The sequence below is a fragment of the Ictalurus punctatus genome, chromosome 4, assembly GCF_001660625.3.
Source record: "Ictalurus punctatus breed USDA103 chromosome 4, Coco_2.0, whole genome shotgun sequence".
NCBI lineage: Eukaryota > Metazoa > Chordata > Actinopteri > Siluriformes > Ictaluridae > Ictalurus > Ictalurus punctatus.
Window position 1 is genome coordinate 18236047 of NC_071284.1, and position 12336 is coordinate 18248382.

At 44.4% G+C, this 12336-nt stretch overlaps 1 protein-coding gene across 1 annotated transcript in view; it reads right to left on the reverse strand.

Moving 5' to 3' along the window:
• Window positions 1-12336, reverse strand: part of reln (reelin) — a 610589-nt gene that overhangs the window by 163211 nt on the left and 435042 nt on the right. Inside the window, exon 48 of the mRNA XM_053678020.1 lies at window positions 12079-12256. Within this exon, the coding sequence (XP_053533995.1) occupies window positions 12079-12256 (178 nt within the window). The remainder of the gene's footprint in view (window positions 1-12078; window positions 12257-12336) is intronic.

A 12336-nucleotide genomic window follows, 5' to 3' on the forward strand; every position in this document is an offset into this window, starting at 1 on the left:
TGGACCTCGGACAGGGACTTGGCTTGAGAGGTCATCTCTTTGACCTTAGACATAAACTTGGCTTGAGAGGCCGTCTCTTCAACCTTGGACAGGAACTTGGCTTGAGAGGACATCTCTTCGACCTCGGACAGGAACATGGCTTGAGAGGCCCTTTTTTCGACCTCGGACAGGAACCTGGCTTGAGAGGTCACCACTTCGACCTTGGACAGGAACTTGGCTTGAGAGGCCCTCTTTTCGACCTTGGACAGGAACTTGGCTTGAGAGGTCATCTGTTCGACCTCGGACAGGAAGATGGCGTGGGAGGTCACCTCGTTGACCTCGTACGGGAACATGGCTTGGGAGGTTGCCTTGTCCACCTCAGACATGAATGTGGCATGGGAGGTCACTTTGTCGACTTCAGATGGGAACGTGGCTTGGGAGGTCACCTCGTCGACTTCGGATATGAGATTGTCTGGAGAGGTCGTCTCTTTGACCTCGGACAGGAACTTGGCTTGAGAGGTCGTCTCTTCGACCTCTGACAGGAACTGGACTTGAGAGGGTGTCTCTTCAACCTTGGACAGTAACATGGTGTGGGAGGTCACCTCATTGACCTTGTACGGGAGCGTGGCTTTGGAGGTTGCCTTGTCGACCTCAGATGGGAACGTGGGTTGGGAGGTCACCTTGTTGACCTCTAGCAGGAACTTGAATTTATGCTAGAGCTTTGGAGAGGAGGTGACTGCGTTGACCTCCAGCTGGAGCTTGGCTGCTGAGACCAAATAGTGGGTCTTAGGCAGGAGCTTTGGGCAGGAGGTCACCCAGTTTGCCTGCTCATAATAGGTGGTTAATGCCATGCCAGGTTTATGTATGAGGCAGGCCTCCCCAAACACTCTTCCAGGTTGGGGGCATACTCTGGACTCCCAAACTCCTTTATTAATAGTCCCACAAACTGAGTTACAATGTGCAGACCCTTAGAATTTGTACAGGCCAGACGCTCCACCCACTGGAGGGCTTGGCCAATGAGCCGGGAGAGTATGAACCCTAGCCACTGCATCTGGTCAGGCTTGGTTGTGCGCCAGGCTAAAAAAATGCAATTGGCAGTCAAACAAAAAATACTCAGTGTAGCCAAAAAATCCATCATATGGCTCTGGAGGATCCATGGTAACTCATTGAGGAAGCTTGACAGAGTTGAGACTTGGTAGGGTGTTCCTTATTACCTTGTCATGATGTCTCCTCCTTCTTACTGCTGCATCCATGGTGATGTGAAGTATTCTGTCAAGTAATCCTTGTAATGAAGGTTAGGATGCAAGTGCAGTTAAAGACTTTTATTAAAGATAGACAGGCAGACAAAGTGTGGTTGAAAAACAGGCAGTGGGTCAGGTGAATTACACTCCATGGTGGCCATGTTTGTAGGCCACAGTGCAGGGTGGGAAATGTAGTCACATGTAGTTTGCTGTGATATGATGTACAGTATCTCACAAAAGTGAGTACACCCCTCACATTTTTTAAATATTTGATGATATCTTTTCGTGTGACAACACTGAAGAAATGACACTTGTAAAGCTACAATGTAAAGTAGTGAGTGTACAGCTTGTGTAACAGTGGGAATTTGCTGTCCCCTCAAAATAACTCAACACACAGCCATTAATGTCTAAACCACTGACAACAAAAGTGAGTACACCCCTAAGAGAAAATGTCCAAATTGGGCCCAATTAGCCATTTTCCCTTCCCGGTGTCATGTGACTTGTTAGTGTTACAAGGTCTCAGGTGTGAATAGGGAGCAGGTGTGTTAATTTTGCTGTCATCACTCTCACGCTCCCTCATACTGGTCACTGGAAGTTCAACATGGCACCTCATGGCAAAGAACTCACTGAGGATCTGACAAAAAGAATTGTTGCTCTACATAAATATGGCCTAGGCTATAAGAAGATTGCCAAGACCCTGACACTGAGCTGCAGCATGGTGGCCAAGACCATACAGCGGTTTAACAGGACAGGTTCCACTCAGAACAGGCCTCGCCATGGTCGACCAAAGAAGTTGAGTACATGTGCTCAGTGTCATATACAGAGGTTGTCTTTGGGAAATAGACGTATGAGTGCTGCCAGCATTACTGCAGAGGTTGAAGGGGTGGGGGTCCAGCCTGTCAGTGCTCAGACCATACGCCGCACACTGCATCAAATTGGTCTGCATGGCTGTCATCCCAGAAGGAATACTCTTCTAAAGATGATGCACAAGTAAGCCCGCAAGCAGTTTGTTGAAGACAAGCAGACTAAGGACATGGATTACTGGAACCATGTCCTGCGGTCTGATGAGACCAAGATAAACTTATTTGGTTTAGATGGTGTCAAGCGTGTGTGGTGACAACCAGGTGAGGGTACAAAGACAAGTGTGTCTTGCCTACAGTCAAGCATGGTGGTGGGAGTGTCATGGTCTAGGGCTGCATGAGCGCTGCCAGCACTGGGGAGCTACAGTTCATTGAGGGAACCATGAATGCCAACATGTACTGTGATATACTGAAGCAGAGCATGATCCCAGCATCTATTGCAGCATGATAATGACCCCAAACACACCTCCAAGGCGACCACTGCCCTGCTAAAGAAGCTGAGGGTGAAAGTGATGGACTGGCCAAGCATTTCTCCAGACCTAAACCCTATTGAGCATCTGTGGGGCATCCTCAAACGGAAGGTGGAGGAGCACAAGGTTAACATCCACCATCTTCGTGATGTTGTCATGGAGGAGTGGAAGAGGACTCCAGTGGCAACCTGTGAAGCTCTGGTGAACTCCATGCCCAAGAGGGTTAAGGCAGTGCTGGTATATGTGTGTGTGTATATTAGTGCTGTCATGAGAAAAAGTAAGTACACCAATGGAAATTGTTGGGGTTTTTTTTTAAAACATATTTGGGCAAACAAACATTTGATCATCTTTAAACACTGCTTATTAATATGAAGTTGATATACTTGAACAAAACCACATGGAAAATTTGCCTGTTTGAAAAATTGGTTGTTTGAAATTTGCACAATTTTTAGATTATTTCCCTTACAGTGGAATGATGTATTTCAAATAATTTGGAGATCTGTTTAAATCCCAGAGGAACAGAATTCTTTAGCTCTTGGCATAATGACACCACACACCTCAATAGCAAATTGACAGAGATATGAGACGGGTGTAAATAAGACAGGTTCCACCTGCACTCCCTAAGCAGGTACACTGGCACCCAATCTTCAACAACTGATTCTAATTTTACGGATTGGGAGGTGTGATAAATGTAGGGCTGTACTAACCTTTTCCATGTGATTGATTTATGGTGTTTTTTTATTTTATTTAAATTGCTCAAATTACTGCAAAATATACATTTTATGTGCCATCTGATAGTGCATATTAATAAAGGTGACTGTTTCAAATAGGATAAAATGTTTGCTTGTCCAAATATGTCAAAAATGCCAACAATTTTCATGGGGTACACTTATTTTTTCACATGATAAGTATATGTAAGTCCTAAAAGTAGATAAAGAGAAGACAATTAAACAAAGAAGACAAAATATTACACATGGTCATTTATTTATTGAACAAAATGATCCAATATTACATATATATGAGTGGCAAAAGTATGTGAAAATTTGCTTTTAGTATCTGGTGTGAGCACCTTGCGCAGCAATAACTGCAAATAAATAATTCTGGATAACTATTAATCTGTCCTGTACATCGGCTTGGATGAATTTTAGCCCATTCCTCAATACAGAACAGCTTCACCTCTGGGATGTTAGTGGGTTTCCTCACATGAACTGCTTGCTTCAGGTTTTCCACAACTTATCTATTGGATTAAGTTCAGGACTTAACAGTCAGCGCAAATGATTTGTGTGCTTATGGTCGTTGATTTGCTGCATGACCCACATTCTGTTGAGATTCAGTTGGACAGATGTCCTGACATTTTCCTTTAAAATTTTCTGGCATAGTTCAGAATTCATTGTTCCATCAATGAACAAAACAAGCCTAAACTATGATACTACCAGCACCATGTTTCACAGATGGGATAAGTTCTTATGCTGAAATGCATGTTTTCCTTTCTCCAAACATAACACTTCTCATTTAAACTATATTGGTTATTCCATATTGGTTATAACTATATTGGTCTCATTCATCCACAATTTTTTTCCAATAGCCTTCTGTTTTGTCTACGTGATCTTTAGTAAATTGCAGCTGGGCAGCAATGTTCTTTTTGGAGATCAGTGGCTTTAACCCTGCAGCTTCCTGCCATGCACACCCACCATTGATGTGTTCCTGATGGTGGACTCATGCAAATTAACATTAGCCAATGTGAGAGGCCTTTAGTTGCTTAGAAGTTACCATTGGTTCCTTTGTAACCTCATGTACTCTTACCTATCTCTGCTGATTGACCAAAATCTTTAAAGATAGATTTGTAACCTTTTCCAGCCTGATGCGCATCAACAACTCTTCCTCAGAAGAGTTGTTAATGATCCTCAGAAATCTCCTTTGTTCTTGCCATGATACACTTCCACAAACATGTGTTGTGAAGATCAGACTTTGATAGGTCTATGTTCTTTAAATAAAACAGGACGATCACTCACCTCATTGTCATCCCATTGATTGAAAACTCTTGACTCTAATTTCACCTTCAAATTGCTAATCCTAGAGGTTCACATACTTTTGATAATTCTAGAGGTTCACATAGAGGTTCACAACCACACACAGATTAAATGTAATATTAATAATTTTCAATAAATAAATTACCAAGTATAATATTTCTGTCTCATTTGTTTAACTGGGTTCACTTTGTCTACTTTTAGGACTTGGGTGAAAATCTGATGATGTTTTAGGTCATATTTATGCAGACATTTTATGCAGACCAAAACTTTCAAGCACCTCTCTCTCTCTCTCTCTCTCTCTCTCTCTCTCTCTCTATTTAATATACATGTATATATATGTATATATATATATATATATATATATATATATATATATATATATATATATATATATATATATATATATATATATATATATATATATATATATATATATATATATATATATATATGTGTGTATACATGTGTGTGTGTGTATGTGTGTGTGTGTGTGTATATATTAGTGCTGTCATTAACGCATGCGATTAATCTAAAAATTTTAATGTGTTATTATTTTTTTAACGCAAATTAATCATTTGACAATCTTGTTTGACCCCAACTTCTTCCCGTTATTGCAGCGTGGATGGTTACCTAGCCTTGTGTGATTAGGGCACGGCAAATGCGAGCAATATGATGACAGATGAGACAGTGTCCACTCTGCTGAACGGCAAGTTTCGTTATAAAAATCTTCCAGATGGAAGTTTTGATAAAAACCTAAATTGTGTGCACTTATTACAAGTGCACTTATTGCATATGACAAGCTTGAAATACCATCTTCGGGCGAAACACATTTTTGCTGATGTTAGCAAAGATGCTAGTGCTGAGACAGGTTCAACAAGCCGTGCTCGTCAAACAACACTGGCGGAGTGCAGCCGGGGCAAGTTTTTCAACAAAACGACAACAGAAAAGCTACCTAGCACAATCTCTAAATGGAACTATTGTTACAAGAATACATGAACTGTACAATGCTGAAAAAGCTACGAAAGTGAGGCAGTTGGCAGAAGGTACTTTTGTTGCATTTACTGGAGACCACTGAACATCAGTAAGTAACCATAACTACCTCTGTGTAACGGCACACATAATCGATGACAACTGGCAGCTGCACTCATTCCCTTTAGGCGTGTTAAAAACAGAAGAAAGGCATTTTGCCGAAGCATGCGCTAGCCAGTTTCTCAAAGTTGCAAATGAGTGGGAGATAACGGGCAAGGTCAAAACTATAGGAACAGACAACGCTCGCAATATGATTGCCACTGCAAGGAGTCTACCCTCCGAGCATGTGCCGTGTGTGGCACATATGATACAAAGTGTGATCACCGTGGCTTTACGAGACAACGGACTTGACAGCATTTAAGCCAAGTGCCGTAAGATAGTAGGACACTTCAGACACAGTCCCACAAACACAGCAGAGCTGAAAGCTCAGCAAGCCTCTCATGGACTAATAGAGGAGTCCCTCATCCAGGTTGTACTGTCGCGCTGTAATTCAGCTCTTGAAATGATGAGACGGATTAAACACAACAAGGATCCACTGAAAGCAACGCTGGCACAGGAGAAACACAACTTTGCCATGCTAACCTCAGCTGAATATGACAGGTTGGCAAAGTTGGAAACGGTGCAGGAGCCCTGCAGGTAATGTTATTTCTCTGTCTTCTCTAATTTTATTGATAAAAATTAGTCATTTGTAAGTCATCTAGACATAGTTTAAGGCCTATACCCTAAGTAGATGCCATCTGAATGAAAACTGTAGTCATTAAGTCAATTGTCCGGTGCTCTGTTTGCACTGTAGGTACATCACTGAGCTCCTAGGTGGTGAAAAGTATGTATCCTGCTCCGTGGTGCTACCTGCACTGTCATCTCCGATGCTGACCCTGCCTACATAGCATGCTTCAAGGCTTCATTCACAAAGGACCTCCAGGGGTGAAAGGAGAACTCAAACCTGTGGAGGTTAAAGGTGGCAACTGCTCTAGATCCTAGGTTCACAAACCTTAGGTGCTTACCCACACTCACGCACCCATTCATACACTACGGACACTTTAGACATGCCAATCAGCCTACCGTGCATGTCTTTGGACGAGGGAGGAAACCGGAGTACCCGGAGGAAACCCCCGCAGCACGGGGAGAACATGCAAACTCCGCACACACAGGGCCACGGAGGGAATCGAATCCCCTACCGTGGAGGTGTGAGGCGAACGTGCTAAACACTAAGCCACCATGTGCTACATATACACATACACTTAATTATTGGCATGGACAGTAACTTCAGATAGATGCAATTGCTGTTTAAGCAGGAAGGCAAAACCAAAATGTGAGTCACATTTGGAAACAGGCAGCGTTCAGGCAATCTACAAACAATGATATCCAAGATATATAAAATATACAAACAATGAAACAGACCGAGGTCAATAACCAGCATATGGAGCCACAAAACAAAAGGTTCAGCAAAGTCAGGCAGGTAGACACTAAAACATTGCTTTGCACAAGAAAAAGACATATGGGGTTTAAATATGCAGACTATTCAAAGGGCAAACAGTTTAGACTAATCAGGAAACATGAGGGAGACAACCAATGACAATATAGGGGAGGAGACCGGACATGAATAAAAACAAATGTGGCAATGTAAATAAACATTTTACAAGCCATATGTGCACGCCGTAGTGCGGCAGGCTGCTCTGCCCACACTGTTGGCGCAAGGGAGAAATTCCTGACAGTAATGTAAAATTATATTGGAACAGTTGATGACATTTATTATTTTTTTTTTTAAAAATCTGAATATAAGTGTATACTGTTCAGTTAAACAGAAGAGTTAAATGGCTTTGAATACCATGCTTTATTGTACCATATTTTGAAATTAGTTCATGTAGGTAATTTAAAATGAATGATTCTATTGCACTGACAACCATATCCATTAATTGTATTTAAATATTTTCACTCTGATACTGTATATCAGGAATATCTAAATCTGAATTAGTGCGAAAAAATAAGCAACACTGTAGTAAAACTATAGTGTAATCAAAATAAACAAACTAGTTAAATAGTTAGAAAAGCCAAGAAACCAGACAATTGTAAAGTGGTTCCCTTTCAAAGGTAACTTCAACATTGCGTTTAGCATAACACTATGGGAGAGCCTCTCATGCATGACCGGCATCTGAAGCTTATGTAAAATCATTCCTATTTATAGGCCTGCCATGATCAGGTGACGTGGTAATTAAGCACGTCGCGTGATATAAATATGGCACCTGTGAATCGTGCCATCAGCCTTTTATAATTTTCAGCGAAAGACTGCATGTCAGTTGTTTGTGTAAAGAAAAAAAAAAGACACTTCATTTCCTTGCTATCTATTCTCAAAATCTCAGAACTTTTCTATCCCGTTAAAAAAAGAGAAGGAAAAAAAAGGAATGAGCGAGAGAGAAAAATATGAGTGAGACAAATCAAGTGTGTTACGGCTTGCTCCCGTTTCATCACGGGGAATAGTACACACTTTCTGGGTGAAGTGTCTAGGGATGTAGCATGTGATGCCAGCCTCGAGAGGCTGTGCATGGTAATGCCTACATCAAGCAGCTCGGCTCGCGACTCGTGCTATTCTCGGAAGCCGAAGCGAGTTGGGTTTCAGAGCCTCGCGGATCTCAGGTTCGGGGGATCTCTTATGGATCCGGAAGAGGAGCCGGAGACGAGCGCTGCTCTATCTTTTGCTCTGTCTTCTGGGTTCGGCTCTCCGCTGGATTTTGGAGCTCGTGTCGCGAGTCCTCCTTCCGCTATGGAAAGACAAAAGGGGGGAAAAAGCACACAAAAATAATAGTAATAATTCCTCTCTGACTCTGAGGAGCCAGAAGGATGTGCTAAAAACTGAGAACAGCATATAAAGAGCTGCTTGAAGTGATTACTAATGCTTGATGAGCTAGTTTCTGCCCAGTGAAAGTAAATAGCTCACACTTCAGAAACTCCCCTTTCTTCCAGAAGTGCATGACAAAATAATAGGCTTTTGGGGGAAAACCATGCATAAGCCGTATTTATAACCCCACGATATTGGATTATTCGGCCATTGTGGGGAATGAACGGCATGGCTATTTAGCTATGCTGAAGGTGGAGGAGGCGCTTGCAAGCTACTTCTCTCCATCGACGGCAGGTAATTAGGGGGGCCGGCTTTGCCATCCAATCCACCATGTAACGCCACCGTGGCATTGGTGGGCAAGGCCTATGTGGTAGTAGTCTTGCTTGTGGGATACTGCAGACAATGACAGTGTTGCAGGCCTACCAAGCAGACCTGCTGAGTGAGCTCGACATATGACGACATTCAGCCAGTTCCTTCCCTGTTGTGTCGAGTTCACCCGGGCATCCAAGAGTGGAGACCAGGCCAGTACTAGTGCGAGGGAGATGCAGAAGGCGAGGATGGCAGCTCACCAACCCCTGCAGACAGCCAGGGGAACCGGGTGGCCACAGTCGCAGGCCTGCCACTAGGCCTAATCTGAGAATGGTCATAAAGGCCAATTAGGCAAAGAAGAGCAGTCCTGAGGGGCTGTGGAGGGACGTATCAGGGAACATGAGGCAGTTAGCCCCCAGTGCTACTGTAGGGCCTCCCCTAGCCAAGGTGGTCCTAAGTTTTCAGTGTTCTCTGCTCAGCGAGCTGTCACAGGGCAATGAAAATCTGATGCTTTTCCTCCAATAGAATGTGGAATAGTTAATGTCACTAAGAGACCATCTGGCAGTGTGGAAACTACTGCCAAATGTGCCTCCATGGGTTCTGTCTACCGTAGAAAAGGGTTACCAGGTCCAGTTTATAGCTCGACCCCCCCCCCCCCCATTTCAGAGGTTTGCTCACCACAGTAGTCAGCACAGACCAGAGCCTGACATTAGCGCAGGAAGTAAGAACCCTCTTGGACAAAGGGGCCATAGAACATGTACCCTGTTCCCTGAGGGAGGGAGGTTTTTATAGTCGTTATTTCCCGGTCCACAAAAAAATAGGAGTATGCGGCCAATTTTAGATCTCTGACATCTGAACAGTACTCTTCGGACATACAGGTTCAAGATGCTGATGCCCAAACTTATCATTCCACATATTCAGTTTGATGGGTTTGTGAAGATACATCTAAAATGTGCATATTTCCACATAGAAATATCACTAGCGTTATCCCCTCACACCTTCACAAAGTGCATGGATGTCACTCTGGCTCCATTGTGACTACAGGGCATCCGTGTACTAAACTACCTGGACGACTGGTTAATTCTAGCACAATCCAGGGAACTGGCAGTTCAACATCGAGATGTTGTTCTCGCCCACATGAAGAGCTTGGAGCTCAGGTTGAACCTCCAGAAAAGTATGCTTTCCCCAGTGCAGTGGACAACTTTTCTAGGGGTTATAAGGATTCTACTACAATGAAGGCGTTTTTATCCCCAACAGGCGTAGGGTCAATCCTATCAAGATTGAGCAAGATAAAGCTGGATCTTGGGAGACTTTTGGCGCTTATGGGCCTATTGCACAGGAGACCGTTCAGCGGTGGCTGAGAAGTTGGGGGTTTCGTCCAAGGACGAAACCTCTGAGAATAATCAGTGTCTTGCGGCGATGCCTACGTGCTCTGAGAATTTGAGTGTCCCTGGTTTCTAGCCTTGGGTCACACTCTAGGGGTGCCTCCTTAGTGCAAGACGGTAATGACAGACACCTCCCTCATGGGCTGGAGCGCGGTCTGAGACAGCTGTCCAGCTAACGGTCTCTGGTGTGGCCCTCATCTGGAGTGGCATATAAATTGCTTAGAAATGTGGGCCATATTTCTAGCACTGAAATTCCTTCTTCCTCAATTGAGAGGTCACCATGTGTTTACAGACAACACACCGGTGGTCTCATATGTTGACCACCAGGGAGGATTATGTCCATGCCCCCTGTTTAGGCAGGGACAACTAATTCTTCTCTGGGCAGAAGGAAAGTTTGTCAGTGAGTGCAATGTATATTTTGGGAATATGGGGGCAGACATCATGTTGAGGCAGGGGCTGAGGCCCAGGAATTGGTGGCTCCCTCCACAAGTGGTGGAGTCCATATGGTGAGGCTTGGCCAAGCGGGACTGCATGTGTTCGCTTCTGAGGAGACAACACACGGCCCACTGTGGTTCGCCCTCACTCCTCCCACACAATTAGGTCTGGACACCATGGTCCACATATGGCAGAGTGGATGGTACTCCTTGGGAGATTCCCATCCACAGGGATCCACTGTAGACCCCGTGAACTGCGCAATAGCTACAGTCCTGGAGTTCTTACAAGAACATTTCTCAGCGGGGTGGGCTCCTTCTACAATCAAGGTTTATGTGGCTGCCATTTCAGCCAGCCATGCCCCTGTGGGGCAACATCCTCTAACTTCAAGGTTCATGTGTGGTGTCAGGCAGCTGAGGCTGGTATGCAGGCTGCGCATACCTTCCTGGGACCTTTCTGTGGTCCTGGAAGGTCTGTGAGGGGCCCCAATTGAGCCCTTAGAGTCAGCCTCTGTGAAGCTTCTGACTCTAAAGGTAGCTCTTCTGCTGGCCCTGATATCTCTCAAGCAAGTAGGAGATCTACAAGCTCTCTCTGTTGCCCCGTCCTGCCTTGACTTTGCCCCTGGATTAGCCAAGGCCTTCCTGTATCCTATGCCGGATTATATTCCTTAGGTGCCTACATCGGCTGCCCACCCTGTGGTGTTTCAGGCTTTCTGCCCTCCTCCATTCCCCACACCGGAACAAGAGAGAATGCACCTGCTGTGTCCAGTAAGGGCTCTCTGTACTAATGTCCAAAGCAGCGCATTTCTAATCGGATAGTGGAAGCAATCTCTATTGCTTATGAGGCACGCGGTCTTGCTACACCTCTGGACATAAGGGCTCATTCCACTAGGGCCGTCGCCATCGCGAAGGCTTTGTCCAAAGGGGTATCCTTACAGGATGTGTGTGCTGCTGCAGGGTGGTCTATGCCACACACATTCATTCGTTATTACAGTCTAGATATTCATTCCACCCCGGGCTCGAGTGTCTTGCAGTGACCCTTGGGCTTGGGTCTTTTTGAACAGGCTGTACCCTCAGTATAAAGGAGTGGATATTCTCGTTCACATAGTGTTATGCTAAACGCAACATCGAAGTTCCTTTTGAAAGGGAATGTCTGGGTTATGTAACCCTGTTCCCTGAGAAGGGAACGAGACATTATGTAGATTTGTCATACCAGGGCAGGCCTGTGAATTGCATCTTCGCTTCAGATAATAGAGGTGGATGGCACGGTTCACAGGTGCCATATTTATATCACGTGACACGCTTAATTGCCACCTCTCCTGATCATGGCAGGCCTATAAATAGGCATGATTTTACACAAGTTTCAGATGCTGGTCACACACGAGAGGAACTCCCATAGTGTTATGCTATACGCAACGTCTTGTTCCCTTCTCACGGAACAGGGTTACATGCATAACCCAGACATTGTCTAATCATTATTTAATATATAAAGATATGTATAGTCTTACCCCAGTAAAGTGCAGTGCTGTACCTGATGCTACAGCCCCACACACTGTACTCAGTTTTCCACCAGTTAATAGACGCCAATGATTGAGGGAAGGTGTACGACTAAAGCTGTCTTTTACTTGGGATAAGAGGGGCACCAGGGCTTCATCACAGTACCCACCTCCCCAATCTGGGTCACACCTAAGTGACAGAAAGAGAAAGACAAGTATGTAACATCGTGAAAACAAAAAGCAATGTGTAGCCTAAAAGTATGGAGTGTA